This window comes from Pocillopora damicornis, chromosome 6 (genome assembly GCF_964200805.1).
Source record: "Pocillopora damicornis chromosome 6, jaPocDami1.2, whole genome shotgun sequence".
NCBI classification, from domain to species: Eukaryota; Metazoa; Cnidaria; class Anthozoa; order Scleractinia; family Pocilloporidae; genus Pocillopora; species Pocillopora damicornis.
The window spans coordinates 16,785,217-16,810,670 of record NC_142675.1 but is presented as its reverse complement, the minus strand read 5'-3'; the positions used below and the strand labels follow the sequence as shown (position 1 = coordinate 16,810,670).

The 25,454-nt window shown below is 38.6% G+C and overlaps 2 protein-coding genes across 2 annotated transcripts; both read right to left on the bottom strand.

Annotated features, from left to right (window-relative positions):
- Positions 1-213: 213 nt before the first annotated feature.
- LOC113679429 (uncharacterized) lies at positions 214-9,662 on the bottom strand. The gene is made up of 8 exons (XM_089209893.1): positions 9,308-9,662; positions 6,887-7,097; positions 5,974-6,290; positions 5,307-5,447; positions 4,815-5,137; positions 3,363-4,421; positions 2,478-2,742; positions 214-1,253 (listed from the first exon to the last, which is right to left on the bottom strand). Exons 1-8 carry the CDS (start codon positions 9,593-9,595, stop codon positions 849-851), a joined length of 3,009 nt encoding a protein of 1,002 aa, XP_089066019.1. The 5' UTR covers positions 9,596-9,662; the 3' UTR covers positions 214-848.
- Positions 9,663-11,146: 1,484 nt separating this feature from the next.
- LOC113679430 (fibroblast growth factor receptor 3) lies at positions 11,147-23,943 on the bottom strand. Its single transcript, XM_089209925.1, is given in 16 exon segments — positions 11,147-11,498; positions 11,689-11,791; positions 12,540-12,639; positions 13,023-13,060; positions 15,088-15,161; positions 15,445-15,567; positions 15,882-16,072; positions 16,609-16,719; positions 16,968-17,185; positions 17,597-17,726; positions 18,219-18,284; positions 18,546-18,818; positions 19,058-19,300; positions 19,620-19,650; positions 20,829-21,232; positions 23,708-23,943. Coding segments are annotated over 16 exon segments (2,226 nt in total). The 5' UTR covers positions 23,754-23,943; the 3' UTR covers positions 11,147-11,423.
- Positions 23,944-25,454: the final 1,511 nt, after the last annotated feature.

Genomic DNA, 25,454 nt, shown 5'->3' with positions numbered 1-25,454 from the left:
GAAAACCTGTTTATGTTCATGTTGATATCAACTACAGAAAATAACAGTCTGAATCTTGTGATCTTGAAGGCAGAAAGCACATAATAATTATCTATGAAAAGAACGCCAGTGCATATGTCATAATCAAACCAACAACGCTATGGAGCCACTTTAAATTGATGACAGATTTCCATGTAACGTGTAGGGAAGAAACAAAGTCAATAATACAACATATCAATCTGCATGACGATGGCGTGAGTCACGTTTACTCGCGAATTTGAAATTTATCCGAATTAAAATCTCACCATTCAAAACTAAATCCAAATGAAATGAAATGCAGTTTAATTGTTGCTTCCCTGAGTAAAACTACCATGGTTCCATGGTTGTACAAAGAAATTACCTGGTACCATTAAGATGATTGAAACTCATCTTAAACTGTAAAATCATTAATTCACTAGTCATTTCGCTTCTTTCCACAAACACCTGCTTATATCTCCAAGGAAGAACTGTTTACTCTTTCCAAATACTTGGCCAAAGACATACCAAGCTGTTGTGTAATGTTCAGCCATGCCACAGCCTTCTTTTTATTGATTCGGCAACGAGGAACAAAACGTAATCTTAGTTAAGCGGGCGGTCGAGGTAAAAATTAATTTGTAGGCCAAAAATGGTAACAAAATTGTGTTATAACAATATTGTTTTGTGTTAGTGATACGAATGGTCCTAGCCATTGGCACCCTTTGATGTGAAATTAAAAAAAGACAGATGTTCGAAAATGCTAATTAAACTTGTCTGCTTGCTTGTGATATAAGCAAAGTATATGTGCAATTATTGACGGTAGCCTTTATGTATAATTTGGAACATGGTTCTTCCTAATGACCAGTCCATCCACTGCAGATTTCAGTCATTTCTCGCTCACAATTGTCAGCTGTGGGACGTTTTTCTGGGTCTCTATCCCAGCATCTTTCCATAAGTTCTTTCCAGCGGCGTGGAGGCTTTTTCAATTCCATGATATCTTTCGGACGACGCCCATGATCCACCAAGCTAAAGAAATGTTGATTGTTTAACGCTTCAACTTCAGCAAATGCTCGTCGTCCAAACCACATCTCCCAAAGCACTATTCCAAAACTGTAGATGTCTGCTTTGAAATCATATAGTTTAGAATGGAACACCTCAGGTGCCATGTACGAAAAAGATCCCTTAACAGTACCGCTGACTTTACTTGCTTCCTTAGAAACGCCGACATCACCTATTCTCACGGAATCCTCTTCCGACAGCTTAAATAAAAACAAAGACAAATAGAGAATAATACACGGGCGCGCGTAGATATAGAATTTCTCTTCGAGTGTTTAACTCGATAGCTCACGAGTGAGTGCAGCGAACGAGTGAGATGTCGAGTTGGACACGAGAAGAGAAATTGCATATATACAAGCAGCCATGTATTATTTTGTTTACCATATAAACACAATAGCCCTTTACTAACAAGAAAAGCCGACTTCATTAATGAATGAAAATAAACGAATCAACAATCCCCGAATAAAAAACCGTTCAGTGCGTTGGCGCTAACTCGTAAGACGGAAAAATCGTCGAATCATGATTACAAAAACAGAAATAGTCGTAATTTTCAATTACAAAATTCTCATTTGTTGACTTCTTCCTTACCGAAAGAAGAAGTCTTTAAGGTAAACGGCCAAGATCGGCCAGTGGCAAAGCTTCCAGTTGTCAATTTTCATTCTCAGCCGCGAGAAATGCCAACATCAAAGCCACTGAATACGTAACTTTCGGTTTTTCTTTTCGTATATTGGTTTTTTTCCCCTTCTAGGAAAGTTTGAACCTCATTGTCTGTCAGCGATACGGATTTTTTAGAGTTAGCCGTCAAAATCCGAGGAAGTTCCTACAAACTACCTTGTATTGAGAGTCGTGAAGGCTTTGCTGTTCATTTATCAACCTGACCGGGTGGCGCCAAAGCCGAGTGATGTGTCAGCAGCTGATTGGCTATATTAAAACACGTGAAAAAATAGATATTTTTTCACGTGTGCTGTTACGGCTTTTCTTAGGGCCGGAAACCCTTGTATAACACCGCAGTTTATGTGATAAGTATATTTATTATTGGATTGGAAATCACTAAATGTTTTCCCGCATTCGTAATTGAGAGAAGTTTCGGTTCGTAATTTTGTGAAGACGAAAACTCAATGTACGGTAAAATGGCTTGTATCTCGCTTATCAATTGTTTGACAATCACATTTCATAATACTTCAGTCACTACCATTCTCTATTATTTGTTCGGGAAATGAACTTTACGGGTTAAGTGCAGTGTCACCCAAGAAGCGACATTTTCCGCTGTGATTCAGTTGGTTTTGAGATTTTGTGCAGAAATTCTAGAAGTTTGGATGCCCATGATTGAAAAGTAAAACTATAATTTTAAATGACTAATCAATTCCATTGACTTGCAAGGACTGGCAAGATGCGATAAAAATATCAAGATCGCTGTAAGTACCTACCAAGATGTTTTCTAGCTTGAGGTCTCTGTGGATAATGCCTACTTCGTGCATAAAGTGAAGACCAGCGGTGATTTCTTTCGCCCAACGACAAACTCTAAGGTCCGCTGTTTTTCCGGATAGACCCGGAACAGATTCTCGGTGCTTGAAGATGTGATCTTTGAGGCTTTCTGTGCACCTTTCCATCACAAAGATCAACCTTAAACCGTCCTCTTTTTTCAAGAGTGCAGTCCCAAAAAACTTGACAATATGAGGGTGATCTAATTTTCTGTCAAAGGAAAATATCACGCATGAACTATGGTGCCGGGCGAAAATGCTTTGTTGGCCGTGCGAAACAACATACAGTAGAGTATGTACATTGAGAGAGAGTTAACTAGTCGACAGCAGTTTAGCTTGGTCTGCACTCTTATCAACAACAACAAACTGGCCTATCAGATTGCGACATTACTGCCAATTACGGTAAAAAAATGGTATCGACGAAAAGCAGCAAGTCAAGCTCCCAAAAAGTTAATTTATGCTTAAAAAGTTAATTTATAATTTAAAAATTCTGACACGCCTAATGTAAAGAGTAGACCTTTAGAAGTAATCCACCAAACAAGGGTTCTTTTCAAAAGTAAGCATAACAGTTCACTATATGAATGAACGTCAACAGCACTTATCGCAATTCCTTTGATTCAAACTTTCTGTTTCTACAAATACATTGGAAAGTCTCCGAAATCATGGCGCGCTTGCTGCGTAAGATTTCAATCAATTGTCTCAATTATAGGATTAAAAAAGAGCCGAACGGTTGATGCTCAATTTTTCCTCAAGTCCCACTCCAGATACGCGGCATTATAATTTGGGGGAAAATTAGAATATTGAGATGGAAATGGGGGAATTTTTTCTCACCTCAAAAGGGTCATTTCTTCAACTACGAGACTTGCATTTTCGACGTCTAGAGGTTTGCGGCAAACCTTCACAGCTACTTTTTGCTCGAATCCATGTCTTCTCATCTTCCCTTTGTACACAGAGGCAAACATACCACACCCAAGAAAGGCAGATGCATCATCCTTCCACTGCAACTCCTCGTTGCAGTGAGCACAGGCCTCTCTCAGCCCAAATGCAGCTAGGTGTCCTCTTATGGCAGAAGCAGAGTTCCTAATTGGTTCGTACAGTTCTATAATCTTTTGGTGTGATTGCTTGTTGTCACGGAGTTCTTCACATAACTTTTTGTTGGCCTGAATCATCTGTGGAACTTGATTTCCAATTTGTTCCAAACGTTTCAGATGCTTTTTAAGCATTTTATTTACCATAGACTTAGCTGCATCTCCATTTAGAACACACTGAAGAAAGCTCTTTCTCATCCAAACAGAAGAAGTAAAATTCTTCATCATAGGCATAATGGTGTCGAGTCCACCCAAGGATCCGGAGATACTCCTGAATATTCCAAGCCTCTCAGCAAAGAGATCAAAAATGAAGACCACGGAAGCGCTAAACTTACAGTGTGGGTAAATTGGTGTGGCCATTGAGACTTCGCCTTCCGAGATGTCACGTTGAAGATTCAGGATTTGCATTTTTGCTAAATTGTGTTGCTCCAAAAATCGTTGAAGAGGCAAGCTAAAAGCATTTGCAAATACGTGATTTTTATCTTCCCACTGTTGCAAAATTACTTGCAGTTCTTCGTCCAGCTCACTTACGGATGGAGCAGATCCGTAAAATCGATAGATGAATTGTGTTCCCAAATCCTCTGAATTGAGAAATTCGCAGAGCTTTGTTTCGACCTCGTTGGCTTGGGCTGTCATATCTATGCGAATCCTATCAATAAGTTGGGTTTGTTGTCTCTCAAGCACTTCCAGACGATAAAGTATGGTGGTCATGTTCTTGTTGACTTTCTTATGATCTCTAGTGGCGTTCATCGTAACCATCTTTGTTTGACAAATTAGTTGGTAAAATACAAAATCAAGCCATCTGTAAGGAAATAAGGAAATGAAAAGAGAATTATAACTCTGATTGTATTTTTATAACTCGTAGTTTTAGAACGAACTAGGTACATACAAAGCAATAATCAGCAAATCACTAAATAAGCAACGTAATGATCATTTCCCATTGTAAATGACCTGGCTCGTTTTAATCCTTTAAGTTACTTAACATATACGATTTAAAACTCGGACCGCGAAAAGAGTTTGCCCATTAGTGTTGGAGTTTGGATGACCGTGATATAAAAAATTAATTCAAAGTTCTTCTTATGTTACTAATCTAAAGTTTCTGTCTCTTTTTTAATCATTTGACTTTGTTTAACAGTTATAACCACAATAAAACTATAACACCTAATTCCATAATCAAAAGTAGGCATGAACTTACCTCCAGTGAATTCCCAACCTTTGCTCAATGCATTTTAGAACAACAATACGGATCCCATTCATCAGGGTGATGAAGTCGGTTTTAATCTTTCCACGGCTCTGAGCACCGAGAGCATTTTTCACAGATATGTAGGTGATCTGGGATTCAGGAATAAGATCAGGCCACCACTCTTTTAACTTGGTCTTTATGTGTGCCTTAACATCGTCGGCTTCGTCCTCTGGAATCTGGTCCCATTTGTTGCATACGAACAAAGCACATTTGGAGGGAAACTCTTCTTGTCTTTCACGCGATATCTTGCCCAGTTCGCTCAGCAAAGATACAAGCTTTGTATTAATCAAAAAGTTGTCAATTAACACAAAATGGCTACAAAGTACTTAAAAAAATAGTCAACTTTAAAAGTTTAATCATCACTTTGATTCGTCCTTTGTAATACTATTTTTTCTTTTCTAAAATTTTAATTTCACTGCTATCCACATTGCACTAGCTACTTACCCTGTCTTTCTGAACCCCTCCAGCGTTTGCGCTGTTGATGACATAAATAAATCCAAAGGCTTGAGGAAGATACTCTGTCACTACTTCGTCCATGACTTCCGATTCTCCAACACCAGGACTATCAATGATAGTGACACCTTTCTAAAACACAGAAATTAACGCTGAATAATTATCTACAATAGACAATCATCTAGATTGTTCGAATTGTTCTCTTTGGTATAATCTAGGTCTAGAAAACTATCAACTGCTATTGGAGATTGAACCTATTTTTTTATTCACTCAAAATGGTTGACATTTACAGTAGGACTGGATATGGATCCATGGCATTTTCATTTTTGTTGAGTTTATTAGTTTTAATCCTGCAGTGAATGTCAGCCCGTTCATGTATGCCAGTTCATCTCATCTAACGAGGTTGTCAATCAACAACCTCCAAGTTTGGTCTCGATGTTCATGATAGCTGATTGGAGAAACCAAAATCTTGATTACTGATGGGGGTTCAACTTTCCATATCAACCTATGGAATACTTTATACGGGAAAGAACTGTGAGACAACACTAGTGGCTAGCTCAGTTGACGTTCCTAGGCAAAGGAGGGTATTACATACTTTCAAGTATTTCCCTAATGTTTCGATTTACAGAAGACATTTAACGGTTAACTGAATACTTACCTTCAACAATTGATGAGGCCAGAAGATTTCAACCTTTTTGTAAATTGTACCTTTCCCACGGTCTGCACCCTTCACGTGGACAAAAGGTGAGATCTGCTGGAGATAGCTTTTCCCTGAAGATTCTGTTGGATTCTCAAGAAATATGGTCGATGTTAGGCCTGTTTTCGAATCTGTGTCTTTGAGGTGCGCCACAATTTTTCTTTCCTCGCCGTACTTCAATTCACATAGCGTGGAAGTTGTGCTCAGTGAGGAAGATGGAAGAAGCCTCTCTCCCAGAATGAGATTTATCAGGCTGCTTTTTCCAGCACTTGCCTCGCCTAAAACAACAAGACAAAAACAAAAACAAAAATAAACAAAAAACACTTTCATCCAGATGTACTTTCTAAAACTGTTTGTGTGACTGGAAGCATGAGTTACAGTTTTGTTTATTCGAGAGAGTCTCGTGAAAGTGCTTTTTAATATCCTTCAAGGTCAGTTGGCCGGCACCTCCACTCATGCCTATCGATAGTTAATATTAAAGAAAGTACTATAGAAATAGCAGTTGGTAGATCAGAGTTAGAGAATCAGAGTTAATAAGAGTCAGTTAGAGAGAGTGGTCAAAGAAAACTGAGAGAAGAATATTTGCTTTTAGTGGAACTTTTCTCTTTGACCACTCTCGGACTGATTCTAGCTGACTCTAGCAATGTCCTGTCAGAGTCTGTTATATTAAAGAAGAAAGAAACAGGACAAGCTTAATATCCTTGTGCCTTCCGCCAAGCGTGGTATGCTAGTTTCCTTCTGACCAAGATGAAACAATACTATAAACCTCTCTGAAATGGGCCAATCCTCTGTCAGTTGCGGAATTTCATAAGCCTGGAGGCCAGGAAAAAAATCTAATGTGGTTGTTTTGAGTAAATTCTCCATCATCACTTACCTGCAACAAGAATATAGTATTCCTTCTGTTCGAGTTGGCTGATATGTTGCTTCATTTCCTCTAAAATTTCGGTTATATTCACCTGCAGCAAAGGCAATGAGCGATTCTCATTCAGTTGACTCAAAAAATCTTGGGCTTTGCGAAATTCATCCAGCAGCAGGCTTCTTTTGCGTTCGTCTTCGATTTTTGCCTCTGACAGAGTAGAAAGAACCTAGAAGAACACATAAGAATTATTTGTAGGCATCTTTTGACAATGCCTGCCGTATTCCCCCTCCACTCCCACCGGACTGTTCCTGTTCATGTAATAAAGAGCTAGTCAAACTGAAAATACTTATTCTTGGAAATAGGTTAATAAGGCTGATGATCGTTTAAAATAACTTTAATGTTTACGCAAGTTTCATATCGCCAATCAGCTCCTGACATGTCACTCGCCTTTCACGTTACTCTGTCAGGTTGATAAATGAATGGCAAAGCGTTCACCGTTCTCAATCCAAGATCGTTTGGAGAGACTTTTGTCGGATTATGGCTTCTAAAAACACTTAAAAACTCGTATCGCTGACAGACACTGACGATCAAGATTTCCTAGAGGCGGAAGAAAACCAAAATACTAAAAGAAAAACCCAAGTTACGTGCTTGGACCTTGAGCCTTACTGCCGACGCACTTTACGTCGCGGGTTGCAAGTCCTAATTTGTCTCATTCATTTAAAATAATGTCGGCTTTTCTGGGTAGTAAGTAATAAGTGATTGTAGTGAGTAATAAGTGATTGTAGTAAGTAATAACTAATCGTAATCAAACCGATACGTCACTCGTTCGCTGCGCTAACTCGTGAGCTATCGAGTTGAGCACTCGAAGAGAAATCCAATATGTACGCGTGCCCAAGTCTTTCAGAATGTATTATTCTTTATTTATCACATAAAGCGAATCGGCCTGTTGATCCTTAGTCACAAATTAGTCAGACATGCATCACAAATGTAACACATGGAGCTGTCTGCACTTTATAGTCGACTCTCTCAAAAACATGCGGTTTCAGATGCCACCGAAAACTTCACTTTCCTACAGATGGCAGTCCTGCAGTTGGTTTTAGTTTGCTTTGTTAATTATATAACCAGCAGTTAGACGCAATTTGTGATATGGCACGTGAAAATGTGTCACGTATTTCCCTGGAGGGGAATATTGAATCTTAACCGCTCAAGTTTAGTCGTGCAGACTGATAAGATAAAATGTACGCTTTACTTCCGTTGGCCTGACCCGACTTGATGCAAAAGAGATTCGGAGTGGCAATTGCCGCACAGCATGCAACTGAATACCTTTGTGTTATCCGTCACTTCACAAATTCGCTCTTGTCTAAACCCCGCCACGCGTTGAAGTGTATGAAATCTTCTTCGAGTACAGTTCGGGTATTAAACATCAATTTAAACATAGGATCGCTTGGTTAGCTGGTGGCAATAACTTTTCCGGGTCTCCAGAGGCATTTTCAAGTACATCTACGGCGTCAACTTTTCCGGGTCTCCAGAGGCATTTTCAAGTACATCTACGGCGTCAAGAGGGTTAATTTTGGCAAAGGCACCCAGCCCGCATGAAAATTTAAAAGGAATACTACTTGTCCTTTCTTGATATCGTCGAAGCACAATGATCGGCTCTGATTACCAAGGCAATAAAACAACATTACAGTTTACCACGTTAAATGTCACAGGCGCTCTATCTGATCCAGCTTTGAAGTACATTTACATAAGAAATTTATCAAAGGAAATGTTAGTCACGCTCACTGAATACATTTTACAATGGTATGTAGCTCCGTGTTACTAAGAAACATATTATTTTAGTAAGCCCCATTTTATTCAAAGGTTGAACATAAAATATAATATCTTTTTGCCAAAGGTGCATTTCAACTGACAAAAAACGATCTGACAGGAAGATCAACAAGATTTTACTGAGGCGAGGTCTACGTTCGTTACAATTACGATAGCCTTGCACACACACATATCCGCACGATTTCTGCTTTCATTCACAAACTAACCACAACTAAATCAAATGTTTTGTGTTGCCTTCAAAGTTTACCCGTTTAATAATGTCAATGTACACGTGATATAGTGACTGCGATACAATCCATCATTGACAGAGGTGAAACGTATAATGAATCAGTAAAGCATTGTTTGATATATTCACTGCAAAAACTTCTCTGATGCATACGCTTTTCGGTAAGTTTGCCAAAATTATCCTAATAACACATTTCGAATTTTTTATTCTTTACTTTTTCGCCACGGTAGCAAAATTCAGTTCATCTGATTAGTCGTGTGTTTGAGTTACTTATTTAAATCTGGCTTCCTCAGTTTGGCTCGATTTCAATTACTTTGTTTAAATAATGAATAAGTGCACTACAGTTTCAAGGAACGGCCTTCAATTGTCTAAGAGACGCTTACCTGATCGGCCTTCCGTCTGGTATTGTTAATAGATGTCTTCGAAGCAGCTTCTACGCCTGTTTTCGTTTCATCCAACGTTTTTAATCCTTTGCACAAAATACCAGGCGCCTTTTTACCTCGAATCTCATCTTTAGTGCTGTTGTCGATTTTGTCGACAACATTTACTGCCAATGCATCCCCATTTACTCGCGTAAGGGTGTTGCAGATAAAATACCCGTTATACCAAAGGTAGAACAAAGGAATCAGGATAAAGCTGAGATAAAGCAAAACGAACCATAACCATTCCATCTTAATTCTTAAGACAAATTGTTGTTGTGCGCATTCGAGCGAGAAGTGCAAAGTCTACTATGCAACATAATCAGACACAGGCTAATCCTTAGTCCCCTTCCGCTGAGCTCATTTGCTTCGTTTCCATGGTGATTTAGTGTGTACCGTACTAAATTTCATAATTCGCTAGCTACTGGAAACGAAAAAGCTCACTGCAGTATCGTGTGATCAAAGATGACTGCCTTTCCTAACAACTAATCATTAAAATTTGTCATATTTGAATCAATTACAGTCTTTCCTTTGTTTGCCTCTTGTTTTCAATTAAGTTGCCGCGCCATTTTAAATGATGTTTTAATAAAAAATTCGGTGATCCCTCTCTTAACTTGAAACGTTGAGTTATGGCTCTTAAATGCTGATTACAAACGCATTCGCTGGATTAAAAATTTACTTGCAATATGTAGGTAGTGAGGAGTACATTTACGCAGCTTCTAGGTTTTTCTACAGATACTTCACGCATAAATATCCTGTAGATATAGGCATTTATTCGTTAAATAATATATAAATGTACAGTTTTTCCCCATTTCTATTAATATCTTCACTTCTCGAGTCAATGACTTTAAATGGTAATTACTGGTCACCAATGGAATCCTTCCTCACTCCCTGACCAAGAAAATTTAGTGAACGATGTTCACGTCCAGAGCTTAATCTCAGGAATTCGACTCTTGAGACGCGGGAACCCATATCGTAGTTGCAGCTCCAGTTCAAGTACTGGTTTAGACAAAAGCGACGTTTCCGAGTAGTCACTCCGTTTTCAAGGCGACGTTAAAATGTAGGGAAAAGTGATGGGAAACTCGATTACTTCAATGTGTTGTATTTTTTCGACTAATGGTAGGACACCTGAAGCTTAAGTAGATTTTGAACTATTACCACTCACGTGTCTGCACCTTAAACCAAAGGTGCAAACGACATCAATTTTTCCGTCTTCTTTTTGCGTTCGACAAAGGAGATATAATATAGACTTAAATGCGTAATTTCATGGGACTTACGGAGGATACCAAGAGGGTATGAATTGTTTAATCTCTGACGAATACTAGCAGCGTCAAAAACGAATGACATCATCACAAAGCCAAGTGCGGTCTGGCGAAAGGGAGAGAGTGTTTGAATTCGATACGAACTCGATAAGTGACACAGTGCAGTGATAAGTGGTAAATTTTGCCTTTTAATATGTTGACTTATAAAAAATGGAGTTATCTCCTACAGAAGTATGTTCGACTCCCGTTGTTAAACTGCAGTTTGGGGCTTTGATCTTCGACAAAAAACTATAGCTGTGTCATCAAAACGGATGAATGTGAACTCCTACGAAATAATTTTACTCTCATGTCCATATTTTTACTTAGCCCATTAAGTTGCACAGTTTGATTTGTGTTCAGAAAACTAGGTCATCGAGATCACCTTGCTGTGTAACTCGGAAATTGGCCCTGACTCGTCCTCAGAAAACTAACACGCGGAGTCATGTAAGTGGCAGATTTTTTTGGAAGACAACTGCATCAAATTGCCTTCACTTCACCCTGGTCTTGTCAAACATGGTTCAAATTTATTGTTCCACTGATACTATTGCAAGATTTCTATGTACTTCACTAGAAATAGCAGATTGTTTTAGAGTACAAATGTATTAATTTACCTCCATTTCCCTTTTCTCTTTTGTTCCGGTACTCCCGGCCTTCTCACTAAAAATATCTCATCGAACGTGTTTACTATTCTTTGATTGCCATTGGCTTTTAGCCTGTTTATATTTTTCTTTGCCTAGGAACTACATCTGTGTTAAGGTTCGTTAGATTTAGCTCAATCGCTATGCCGAACACTCCTCTGTAAAACTTGTTGGTTGCACATTTTCATACAACAGCCCTTCCAAGTTGACGTAGTCCTAAGAAGAATAGAAAGCGACCATTTAAAACAAATACAAGAAAAATAACTAGATGAGAAGCCACGATATTGTCAAATTATAATGGCTTTGAGAGAGCAGAAAATTGATTTTAATTTAAACGTACAGATCTGACGAGATATCTCACACATCAATGGACCAAGGCTCTTTAATCAAATATTTCAGTCCTGACCTGTTCTTCATCCCTGGTCATGCTGTGTATTCGTGACCGTAGACACTCAAAGTCTGGTCTCTTTAAGGGATCAGTCTTCCAGCATTCCATCATGATTTTGAACCTGTTTGAAAGAAAAATAATAATAATGATGATGATAATAATAATAATAATAATAATAATAATAATAATAAGAGTTTATTGTGAATATACACTTAGCTAACTTAACTTATGACGTCCTTTCGATCTTCCGCATATTTTTCATGTAAAGATTTTCCTTAATGGATTTGTTTCAACGTGTAGTACACATGTGCAATATATAGGCCTACATCTTGTTACAGCGTGGCTTAATAAGACTTAAGCCCCCAAACTATTCACAAACCAGCACAAGGCGGGTATATAATAGATACAGCGAGGCAGGTATATACTTCCATTTACTTTAGGTTCTTTTTGGTTTCTGGCCCCATCAGCCGAGCTTCCTTAAACGTGCTTTCATAGACAGGTACTTAAAAATGAGCACGAAACAGGGAAAGGTAGTCATATAACATGCTAAAACTAGACATAATATCAATGTTGTCTCTCACTACATAACAACATTAGATGGCAAAACTGCCGATAATCTCGAATCAAGGAGTAACATTTCCCTTTTAAACCAGGGTTTGTCACAACTTTTCTATCCGCTGTCCCAGCTTTCAAATGTCAAAGTGTATCGATCGATCGTGTCTCGCTCGGCTCGTTCTTGACTTAAATAATAATCTCTGTATAAGCACTCGGCTATAGTGTATTAGAGAAAAAAGCAAAGGAAATTTGAGCATCATTGCTTTTGTTGCCTAAAAATAGTGACTGTCTACTTTACGATAATAATTACTTACAGTTTTGCACTGACAAATTTTGGGCGCGGCATCCTGTACTCGTTCTTCAACATGGCTGGGATATCTCTCATATACACCCCTGGAAACGGGTCACCACCGATTAAGTGTTTACAGAAAATTTAAAAAGTAATCCTTATTAGAAAAAGAGTACCTAAAACATCATAGTGAATCTTAAGAAGCGTTATTCGACTGACGACATGCACAGGCAATAGTATGTGAAAACCCCATGACAGAAACAAGCGTTGTTTACTGAATACGGAATGTCAGGAAAGAGTTTCCTTTGAGAGCGATTTTGGGATCCCAGGACCTTATCGCTGTATTCCTTTTTTTTTTTTGTTTTTTTTTTTCTGTTATTATCTCTTCTGTTATTTTTTGCCTGATCGCTAACAACTTCACATAACGAGTACGTCCTAAGGAAATACTTGAAAATCACAGAGCCGCTTGCATCTATGCATTTAGCAAGCTCAAATTTTAACTCACCGACAGTGAAGATCTCGTACATGACCACACCAAAGCTCCACCTAAATTTATATAATAATAGAAACGCGAGCCTATTCAAATGTTTTGCTTCATTTGAATGATAAAAACACTTTGTTTGCTGAAGTTAACACTAATCAGTTAAAAACTGATAAAATTATGGCCTTCCAGTTTAAACAAATTGAAAATAAACATTAATCAGATAAAAGTTCGGAAAAATTGAAGATGGCTTAGAACGCAATTTTGTGAAAGAACGGCTCTGGTTTAAATTACCGGCCCATAATGTTTAAGAGCCCCAACTGACAGGAGGCCAATTTAACTGGAGGGGGGGCAACAAAGACGAAATCCAGTGAGAAGCAGGATGGAGAGCTTGAACCTGGGAACAGTGCCTTAGCTTTACCCTTTAACTTTCATGAGTGATCGAGACACAATTTCTCCTTACAATATCGCAATACTAGCAGACAAGTCACGAGAATAAAGAAAATTATCAATAAAGGGATTTTTATTTGATCCAATGCCAGATTCTCCAAAGTAACATCATAAGAATTGAATTACAAAGAGTAAGGGGAATTTCTGATGAGATCTTGGGAGTAAGGGGGTTAACGAAGCTTAGCCAGTCAGTTAAATGACAATATCAAGTCCTTTCGGTTGTCCATTCTTGTCTTGGAAAAGTATATTTCCGGAGCTGAACATCAGAAGCTGATAAAAGCGGTTTGAAAGAGAACTAAGAGAAAATTGCATTGAATATAATTTCGTTGATCTCAATGAATCGTGCCAAAACTAGTCAACCAAAATTATTTGATAACACAAAATGTAAAACAGTAACAAAAAAAGGGGTTGATTCTCTTATCGTTTTACTTCTTAACTGAGATTCCCACAATCCAGACCATCGTCATGTGTTCAAACGCAAAATATGAAAGAATTGGTCCATGCTTAACGTGCGTATATCGAGTTCTGGATGCACGCTGGAAGTTTGGAGCGTACGAGAGAAGCGTAATTCTAACTTCCCGCGTGCAACCGTAACTCGATATACGCAAAGCTGAAGCATGAACCAATTCTTTCATAAAATGGTATGCAAACACAAATCGCACTCGAAATAAAAGAGACCTCACTACAACTGTATTAGGTCCACTAGGTAACTGTCAGCTGTTCTACCCAAAAACTATGGATACATTACCCGGCAAAAACGACCGAGAAATATTTACTCAAATAATTGTAAATTTTCTGCTCAGAAGGCGAAAAACGAACGAAATTCTTACAAGCGCGATATCGCGCAGAAGATTCAGCATGCTTGAATTGTTGTTTACCAGAACTCACGGCCATAAAATTGTATAGGTTTGTGTTGAAAATTTTGAAAATTTTAAAATTGCACGGTTCTAAAAATTAAATATTCTATTGGAAAATACTTTTAAGAAATATCGACACATATAAATATATCAATCGTTCAAAATTCGAAACGAAAAACTTTCAAAACTTTTTGCATTTACGAGACCCGGGTGGAAGATTTTCCTGCTTTAATGGTTGTTTACCTGAATTTAGGATCAGAAAATTGCGTAGCTTTGTGTGGAAAATTCTGAACTCCTTCAAAACAAAATCTTCTTTTAAACAACACTTTTGGGACACATCAAAACTTCAAAATAATATTTACCGTTCTAATGCAGAGTCCCTAACGTCGCAAAGGTTCAGTTTAAGTCACAAAACCCAATTTTATTTTCGGTCATAATTCCCATCGCGTTTAAGAATTAAGTTTCGTCAACTCAGAAACTAATTTCGTCGCTTGAAACATTTTGAGCTTCCTAAGGTCTATCTCAATCGGGATAGAACAGAAAAAAAGTCTTGAAAATTTGGAACTTCGCTGCTAAACTGAACGGGAAGTTTCAGCCGAAGTAAAACCGAACATGTCATCTTATGGATGCATAGCCATTGCGAAATTAAGAGTTTTTACCACGGTGGCTTTTTAGCAATTTGATAGGACTTGCACGCACGCTGCTATGATTTTGATTATTTCAGGGAATTTCACAATATGTTCTCGTGATATTTGGGCGAATGATTATGTACAAAACAAACTCACACGTCACTCCGTGTCGTATATGCACCACTTCCAAATAGAGCCTCGGGAGCCGTCCATTTAATTGGAAGACGGCCCTAAAACCAAAGATCACAATAATATAATCATGAGTGAGTTTAAACACTTTCTCTCCATATTGTATTTCGAAACTGAAAGTTATCGTTTATGTTATATTAAATTGCCCTATCGCAAACGTTCACACTTTGCAGTTGCGTGGTTTTCGAAAAAATGATGAGCAGGTTAATTTCACGTGGGCTGTTTAGTAACTTCTAACAACTGTGCTTTTTTTTTTACAAGTACACTCTTTTAAATAAAACGGCTCAGATACAAGTTATTTCCAAATATGATGTGAAGAATTACCTCGTGGGTTCGAACATATATATCCTCTGCCCAAACATCTCTGGCCATTCCAAAATCTGTGATTTTGCAAACGTCTTCGTCACCAACCAAAACATTTCTCGCGGCTAAGTCGCGATGAATGATCTAGTGACGAAATATAGCTATAAATTGACTTTCGAACTACTTGGGTTAACATAGATATTCATATCTATACTTCTGTCCTGATACTTAAGAAAATCAACATTAGAATAGTAATAATTATAACGTATTTATCAGAAGGGCCTTAATGTCCCAGAGTTAGCAAGATTGGTGAGGGTAATGAAATCTTGGAACACACAAACTTCTCCAACACATCCTGTGAGCAAAGTAGCAGCGAGTTAGTCGCAGATTAAATTTTTGAATTGTTGTAACAATGCTCTCCTGCTTTCGTATAGAAACACAACAGGTGACTTTGTAACCTTTTTCTTCGACAAGTAGTCCATTCCATCACTGATCTGCCAAGCAAACCGAAGTAGTTGCTTGGAAGTGAGGCTGGTGCGGGGCTCTACCGAGGGATCACTGTAGTAGTTATCTCGAACTCCTCGGCTCTTCCTCAGGTACCCAAGCAAGTCACCATACTGTGCATACTCGACAACTACGAGTGGCCGGGCTGAAATACGAGAAATTTCATCTTTAACTATAAGTGGCCTTCAATTAACAATATATTCTGGTTATCAGCTATTTCTCGATTTATTCACTAGACACTTGAGTTAGCTGATCATGTTCATGACTGACTGGATTTCCTTTAGAAGTCTTTAACAAGTGTCGCAAAGTAAACTAATTATGAAGATGATGTTGATTATATAGTCCATTTGTCCAAATAAATTTTCTCCTATGCGTTTACAACACTCTTCAGAGGACTTTGGTTAGACTCAGGAGCTTCTTTATCAGCTGTGCGAGCTGTAAGCAACTTTGCAGACCCCCTTATCTAAGAATATTTGGAAACAAGGCCTTTCCACTATGTAATTTACACACAGTAGTTCAAGGCGTGCTGAGATCATTGCATAATCTCAGCACACCTAGTTACAAACTGTAACTGACGCATATACATGCAAGGACGACGTAACGATGAAGCAAGACTCGTGCACCCCGGCAACACTTCCACAGATGACATTGACAGCAAAGATGCCACTACCTCAAGCTCACCTTCAGTAGTAACACAACCGTAAAGGCGGATGACGTGAGGATGAGGATCTAGGTGTTTAAGGAGTGACATCTCTGACAACAGGTCTGCCTTCTCTTTTTCTGAAGCATCATCTTTGTAAATACCAACAAACCAAAATTCCATTTAAATCAGAATTTAATCAACATTAAAATGACCAATTCTATAAAATCTAACTTCTCTCCAGCGCCACACTGATCATTTCATCAAATGTTTACGACATTGCTCGGATCAAAGCTTGATGGTTTTAAGTGTACATGTATTTCTTGTATTAGAGTCTTTTTTTATTAGTTCCCAAGTGTACAAAAGGTCTTTTTTAGTGGAAAATAAGGTGAAATGTAACCTTGAACGCTCTTCACTGCTACCACGGTCCATCCTGGTTTTCCCGGCAAATCAAACGCTAAGCCTCGTGACACCACGCCAAATGCGCCACGCCCAATAACCTTCTCCACATTCAGCCTTGCTCACGGTATTTCCCATTCAGGGTCACCCGATGAGGATACGTTGCAAGCTCCATTTGGAAAAAACTCGTTGCATGTGACTTGCGATCTCAAGGACACCCTGGTAATAGATAACGTCAGAGCTTAGGCTATACTCAGCCATATTGGTGGGGGAAGGGGGAGAGTGAGGAGTGGCAGAGATGACGGGAAAAATAACTGGAGTTAGACACAAACGGCACTAGAAAAACATTCGACTAAAGAGAATTAGGTCGGTTTGCTTTTTAGTCTATGTTGTTAGTCATTATTTTTAAAAGTATTCATTCTGCGAAAACCTCTTGCCTCCTGTTTGATAGGGAGTGATAATTCATTCAGGAATTAATAAATACATACATTTGGAGCTCATCGGCTTCTTCACCTGAAATGGCAAAATTAATTCACGTTACTCACAGCATCATTAATTAACAGCGTATAAACCTATAAGACAATGTATGTCAAAATCATTTATAAGGTTAGTTTTTAACCAGATATTTACTCACGTGTTCGCTGATTTGTCTGTCCTCTGGATCTCTTAGCCATATATCGTTTGATGAAGAGAGCAAAGATCGCGATCACCGCTAAGCCCGCTGTTATAGACAGGTACTTGGTGAGTGACTCTCTGCCATCTGTTTTCGAGAGAATAGTTCTTCTAAATCACTCATAATCTAATTTAATCGGCAATTAAGGACATTGAAAATACAGGTTCTAACAAAACCCAAGGAAACTTAGAAAACTGAAATATTTCTTTACTCCCTAAAATTTGGAATTTTCTCTCAGTTAGCACAGTCTGCCCTATGAAATGGCCCCAAAGTTGATCCAATGCGTCTTCCCGCCAGAAAAAAACTGGAATTTTTCATCACAAGGCATATCTCCTTGATGTAAAACGATGTTATGTATTGCTATGTCGTGCATAATATAACGACGGAAAATTCCAAATTATAATTTCTGAAGGGCTCAACGATATAATCTAAATAACGTTCAAGCTCGTGCGAAAATGTTCACATATAGGCGGTCAAATTGAGCGCGCAGTATGCAGAATTTAAGCTAAGTAACTGTTTTCAAAAGAATTCCGAATACAAGAGAGTAATATTCATGAACTTTTCTCCTGAGGAACTAACCTGCATTGACATTTTTGGAGGCACTTGTTTCAGGTTCTTCGTGTAACTCTGGGTGTTTTCTGATACCTGTGGGATATTTCACGATTTATCATAGTTTTGACCAGTAAAAGACATGATTATCAACTAGGCTCAGTCATAATAATTACAGTCCACTTTCTAAGCGTTAATTCCGTGCGCATGCATTCTATGTTCCTCGTTATTTGTGGATTCGTGTAACTAACCGAGTTTCTATCCGCATAATGATCTTTGAGGTCTCCTGGGTTGCAAGGCTTTGGTAACTGCTCTAACTCAAAATAGATATCGTGACCAGGCTGTTATTACACTTACCCTTTTCGTGCAACGTGAACGTCACCGAGTCAATCGCTATCTTATTGCTTGCTAAACATATGTAACTTGTAAAGTCCCTATCATTTATGGGAGTGACTATCAAGGAACTTGAGTTTGAGGTATGTGAAAAGCCTTGCGTAATCTCTCCATCGTGCGTGTGCCAAGTGAAAGTCGGGGAAGGATTTGCATCGGCTGTACATTTAAGCCTGGTTGAATTTCCTCTTGTTAGCTCCAAAGCCACTTTTTTATTAGGGTTGATTATTTTCGGTGCATCTGAAAGAAGGAAAACTGTTTGGACAAAAATTTACACAAGGGTAAACACTCCTCGGGCTTAATCGGTTCTTCTATGGCCTAGTGTGAAATTTTTACATCAAATAGTTCCTGGTATGTTTCAAAAGTGCATTAATTTTATGGGAAAATCTATGGATGGATAGCGGGATTCTCTTGTTAGAAAATAGAGGCTTCACTTTAAACTAGCAACCGATGAGTTGGGCACACTTCAAAATACTCACATAGAACATCAACAGCAGTAAAAGACGGGCTGTGATCTCCGAATTGGGACATTGAAACACACATATAGCTTCCAGCTTGTGATTTATTTATACTTTGAATGAAGAGGAATCTGTTTCGTCCTTTCTCGATGAGTCGGTTGTCTTTCAGCCACATGACAGATGTACTTTCCGTCCTCATTCTGGCACGGCAAGTGATGTTCAGTGGTTCTCCTTCCTTAATCTCGAGGGTTATATTTTCAGGTTCTGCATGACAAAGAATGTTTATGACCTCAAGCGTCTGCATCAGACACGGTTGCACCGTTTCTATCATTAGGAACATCTATAACCCCTTCTAAACTTATGTCAGGCTAACTCCTCACAAAAAGGCTCGCTAACTCATTCTGCGCGTCAATCAACTGACTCCATCACTAACATTTACGGTCGTGATTTGAGCATATGGAGTTGTACATTTTCAGGATAGCCTGTCTAATAACAAAAAAAATTATAAGCGTTGAACATCGATCGGTTAACGGTTAACGGTTATCTATGTATTCTAAGGAAGGGGAGAAAAGAGAGGGATTACCTGGTGGTCTCGTTGGTGATGGAGGTGGATCCTGTGAGGGCAGAAATGTTGTTCTTAAGTCTAATTACAAGACTTCACAAAGTGGCTATCCGCCTGTGAAAACTCTAAAAAACATAGCATTGAAGCAAACCTGGGAAAACTCGTATACTTCACAACCATTCACCACTGCCAGTGGTGGAAATTAACCTTGCCGCTTTGCAGCTCGGTAAATATCCATCGCAAGCCACCGACACTGAGGTGAGTATTTGCTTTAGTATGTACTAAAACATTGAGACAGTATGGCACAGAAAAAGTTCTTAATCGATTATTCCTACAACGATTCCTGCTGCAATTCCTGCGCGCGTTGCTTGGAGGTAAACGTTATCAATAATCACGATAGAGGAGATGAAAAGTGGTGGATATTTACCGAGCCACGAAGCAGTGAGGTAAATATTCACTTCTTTTACCGACTCTGAGGTAAATTTATTATTCACTTCCGAAACAGCCAATCAGCTCGATTCACTCGATTAGCAATTTTTCCACGAGCGCGCGCTGGATATGAGACGATAAATAGCCAACAAGGCGCATTGCGTCGAGTTGTCTGTAGCCAATCTCGTATCCAAAAAGCGCGAATGGGAAAATTGTTTTATTAAATTTCATGAAATCCTGAACGTTTGGATGTTTGGAGCATTTATTCTGCTCTACAACAGTTGACACAGCGTTTCCATATATGGTGACTAGGAATATGAGCTGACAACCGGAGTCGAGTGAACCAATCAGAACACTAGAAAAGCAATCTTCGGAGTTGAAATTTTGATAAAAAAGGGCATTCGGAGTATGAGTAGCCAAAAAGGACGTGCCTTCAAAGCTATCCACTCTATTAGTAAATACTAACCTCGATTATGTTTCGATCACAAAATCATATATAATCATATATGTAAATGTATTTGACTGAATTTGCATGATATTTCTCTTTCCGAAGAAGCTAATGACTACATTGAGCTGAGCGTAATGAATGATGGAAACTGCCTAAGCTTACCTGAAAGGAGAAGAGATTTTTGATGAAACAGACATCATTGATAATGTAAAAGAAGTGATTATAGCTCGCGCGTTTTACCTGACAAAGTTCTTCTCTTCCAGTTTATCTAATGCGCAAATGACCATTTCTCGAACTGTGGAGTACTCTTTTAGAAAGTTACAGATTTTTTTGGAAAAGAAATTTTTTCTTACCTGAACGAATAGTGTAAACCCACTTTCTTTTAAATTACGGCAACGATCAATGCAGAACCTGATCCCATAATCGGAAGAATCTTTTAATTGAACGTTCAGAAGTTGGAAAGCCACAAAGCCACGGGCCAAGTCTCCCACCCACTGTAAACGCCTTGTGATTAAGGCCTCTGTATATTTTTTCACTGATTCGCTTCCATTTGATTCTCGAATAACTGTTACCCAGTGGTAACCTGAAATACTTTCGCCTTCTTTTCTCCAGTGAGCAAAGATGACTGTCGGTTGCTTTGATTTCTCCTCCAAAGTGAGGTTAAAATTCCAAGTAAATGTTTGGTTGGATCCAGTGAAGGAAATTGTCGTTTCATTTGGTTCAGTGATTATTTCTAAGCCACTTATTTCATTCCAACCTAAAACACCAATTAATCAAGTTTTTCATGCACTTGGAAGAACCCTTCGCCAAACGAAACAACAAAAACAACAAAAACAAAAGCTGAGGGAAAAAGCAGGGATAAAGAGGGAAATATGAACTCGATGGTAAAAGTTCTGTCAACTTAAAAGCATTAACTCAGAATGATGACATCTGAGTGCTTTGTGGTTCTACCTTTAAATATGCTCCATCCTGATTGATAATCGCAAGAGAGCAGAATATTGGGCCAATATCTGCTTTCTTATCACGGGTGAAAACCAAAATTAGTTTGGCGTGTTAAATGAAGGCAACTATCCAGAATTGTTATCAAAAGGGATCGAAAACTAAAATGATTGGTTATGCGGGTGGGTATATTGAACGAACATTGTTCATGAAACCATTTCTCTTTGTCTTTTCTTGCTTATTTTTTAAAAGGTTACAATGTTCTTGCAATCCCGAGGGTATTTTCTAACAGATTAGAACATTAACTTAACCTTGTTATTTTCAGTTTTAACGGGAACAGTTCCACTAGAATTAGACCCTGGAAACAGAGTGTCCTACGACCGAGAGAAAGGATTGAAAGGAGAGTCCTGTCACTCGGCAGTTCAATTTAAAAGCATAAACATTGTGAATGTTCTCATTACCCTTCAAGTCACCGACCGCAAGCCATCGAAAACGAAACTATTGTATAGGAATAATGCTAAAAATAACGATCAAACTTTCTTGAAAAAAACGAGGACAAATGCGTTTATGAACTTCGGAATACCAAATGTGTGGTCGAAATTTGATTTGTCCCTGTGCGGCTGTCGATTATAAGTTCTTGCCTGTTCATCTCTCCAATGTTCATCTGGCTTGTGTTTTCAAAAAATAATTTTATTTTGATAGAGTAAGTGCTGGCGAGTTCTAAAATCTCTAGTCAAAGAATGGCATTTCATTCAATTTTTTCATAAACGATCTACAGATACTGACAGGAGATCGAAAATGCTTAGTATGAAAAGGACAACAACTCTCATCAACAAAGGGTGCAGAGGACAAATCGCAAAGGAGCTGCGTGTTACGGGCCCCACGGGATGATTGACTGAAGTAAGCAAGTTGGAAAGGCGGTTTTGGCGGTCAAAGAGGCAACGACGGATAACGATATTGCCATAACCCAAAGACGGAAGCTCAAATCTTTCGTCATAACCGAAAACGGAATTTCAAGGGTCGACGTAAAGCCAGGTTTCATCAATTTCCGAATAAAAATATTTGGGGAGTTGCACTTTGTTTGTATCAAACCTTTTCTGTTTCCATAAAATCTGATTACCAGTTTGTTTGTTTGTTTGTTTGTTTTTGTCTTTTTTTTTAAAATTGATCTGCAAATTAGGAAACGTGGCCATTGATTTAACATATAGATGCTGAGCGGCAGACCAATGGTGGTTTTGAATTATTTTTTTTATCTCGCACCCAGTTCAAACTCTTCTTTTTCATCAATTTCTTGCGATCCTCTTTTTTCTTTGCCCGAAAATTCACGAAGCAATGTCATCGAGTCACTCAAGACCGAGCTGAACTCTAATACACATAGTTAACATTCAATTAAGACGATATTTCGTTCTCAACGAGAAAAAATGCAGTTTTAGGGAAATGTTTTGATTTTTTTCACTAGGGAAATTATCCTATATTTTTCTAGCCAATCGCTCGTTGGAAGCCACTAGTTTTATTCCAACCAGTAGAGCAAAATGATGTTCGACATTCGGAACACAACTTAAAAGGAGAGAATTGAGAAATTTGCCTCTGTTAGAGTCCAAAGCAGCGAGGAAGCCGTAGGCAACATCAGCGAGCAAAAATAGATTGAAAAAACAAACAAACAAAAAAAGTAGAAAAAGAACGTTCATGGACACTGGAGTCACTGGAATATTAGGGGCCTTAAGCAGTGAGGACGGCAACGCCAAGGAAGACTTCGATTAAAAAATGAATTTTTGCCTTCAATCAGAATTTCAAAAATGGCTGCATTTGTTCACGGTCTCATATGGCGCCACACCTCAACTTCAGCATAACGTATAAAAGAAACGTTGAGCTCCAGACGGAAATTAAAATAATTTCCGTCGTGGTCTCGTGGCAGGCGACGCAAATTGTGGTGATTTCACGTTGTTGTTTTACAGAGGACGGCTAAGAAATGTACAAAGTTTTAAAACTCACGTGCTGCGCTATGGTTCATACAATTAGATCTTTTGTTTTTCCATGTCCTCGTTGCCGTCGCCGTCGTGGTTTGCTTAAGGTCCCTAATTTGTATGAGGTTGCGGCTATCGGACGCAATTAACTGTTTTGGCCGATTTATGTCCTAAGTTGATGTTTATTTACATAAATTCAATGCGATACCATAGTGGCGTGTGCTATAAAGCATGAAAAACATTATAAACACCATGATAGAGTTTATACTGACTAGCTCTTTAAACTTGAAGTCAAACAATAGTAATTTTAACTTTTGTTGTATACTCACAGCTCATCCAAAGAAAAGTGGTTAGAATAAGGATTACCACCGCCATCTTTAGCTGATAAAGGCTTGGCCCGAATATCCTTCTCAGTTTGTTAGAACAAAGGCTCCAGACGGATAAGTACGCAAGGCAAGGATTGTATGATGGCCTAATCGGGAACTCTCCCTCCCTGAGGTGGTCGCGTAACTCTATTGTTCTAGCCGAGAGCGGATGTTTAAAACTGTGCAATAATTGAAAGCAAAATTTCAAAGTTTGAAAAAATGCCAATTTGGATCAATTTCAAATAAAACATATGCTAATCATGAGTCACAATTGCATTATAGGTTTCGAACGTGGCCGATGCAGAAAATCATGGATTGTCTTAAAAACTTCAGTCACTCCCTTCTTTGCTGCAAAAGCAGCGACTGCAACAATATAGCTCACGGAATTCTATCTTGCTACAAGTTACAAGATGTACTCAGTTAGTTCACAGACAAAATATGGAAACTTCAGCTGAAATTTTTTTCATACCAGCGTGATCTGAGGAGACCCTTCTCTTCGACCTTAATTTGCATATTAAAAATTCGCTACTTTGTACGAAAGAATTCTCAAAATTCAGGCGTTGATGGGGCTGAAAAAGCATATCAGTGCATAGTTTATACACCAATGAGGTCAAGGATTGTCTCAAACCCGCGGTTATAGCTTCTATCCACCAACTTCTTAAAACAACGCAAATCCATGTGTTTGTTCAATTGCGCTCGTGTCAAGGTCAGTTGCATGATTCTGAAAATTGACCAAGATCTCCTTTTGACCGTTCAAACTTCGTTCGTTTCTCTTTTACGTTGAGAATTTTAGGTTTTCATAGAAACTGAATGGGGAATAGATGCCGAGTTGTCCTAGAACGTTGCGTAAACGTGATCGGTCGTAACGCTCGCGCGCTTGTGTGACTTACAAAGTAGACAACGGTGATCAGAAGGCGCTTTCTCGATAATTTACGTTGAAATACAGGTCACGAATTACTTACAGTGTGGAGAAGGTCAAAATTAAAGAATAAAATTTGGCACTCTGGTCATAACAGACATATCGCGTTGCTTAAAAGGACACAAAAACAAGTTGAATAGGTTACAGTGTTTATAGTTACAAAACAACACGCATACACTCTGAAACAATTCTTGCAGTTTCTCCCGATATTTAATACACGGAACCCGATGAACTAGCTCTCCTTTTTGAAAATTTGTTTCCATCATTAATTATGTTATGCTCTTATCGACCACAACGGTTTTGAGCGACAAACTCGTCATTTCCCTGCGATCAAATTCAACTGGACAAACCCGGCTTGATATACTGCGTGACGTGCTGTGCAAATTTTTCCCCTTGCCATATGGCCAGTTTCGCGGGTTCTACAAATTGAAACCAAAATTAGTTGATATAACGAATTAGTATCAAAAGTTATTAAAATAGAATGAAAAATTTTACATTTTAATGAGAATTTACTTGATTCATGGAAAGCAAAGATTGGAGTGGCTTTGGGTATTTCAGCCCCGATTTCTTTCCTGGAATGCCGGTATCACAGCGGATTTGAACCCCCCGCGGATTTTCGACCCCCCGGATATGGACCCCCCTTCGCAGATTTGGACCCCCTACCAAACTTTCCTTTTAAGCATCGTTTGTATCATGTTTGATAACTAATTCTAGTTGCAAGCTTTTTGTCGATCTTCTTTTCAATCACAACACAACATTCCTCAAAAAAGGTAGAGAAAAACAGCCATTTCG

What these genes read in the sequence shown, in the direction of transcription:
- LOC113679429 (XM_089209893.1), bottom strand. Translation starts at nt 9,595, where the DNA reads ATGGAATGGTTATGGTTCGTTTTGCTTTATCTCAGCTTTATCCTGATT. An exon ending in GAGGGGTTCAGAAAGACAGG is followed by an intron (nt 5,138 to 5,306) that starts GTAAGTAGCTAG and finishes ATTAATACAAAG; the next exon opens with CTTGTATCTTTGCTGAGCGA. An exon ending in TCAAGCTAGAAAACATCTTG is followed by an intron (nt 1,254 to 2,477) that starts GTAGGTACTTAC and finishes TTTTTATTTAAG; the next exon opens with CTGTCGGAAGAGGATTCCGT.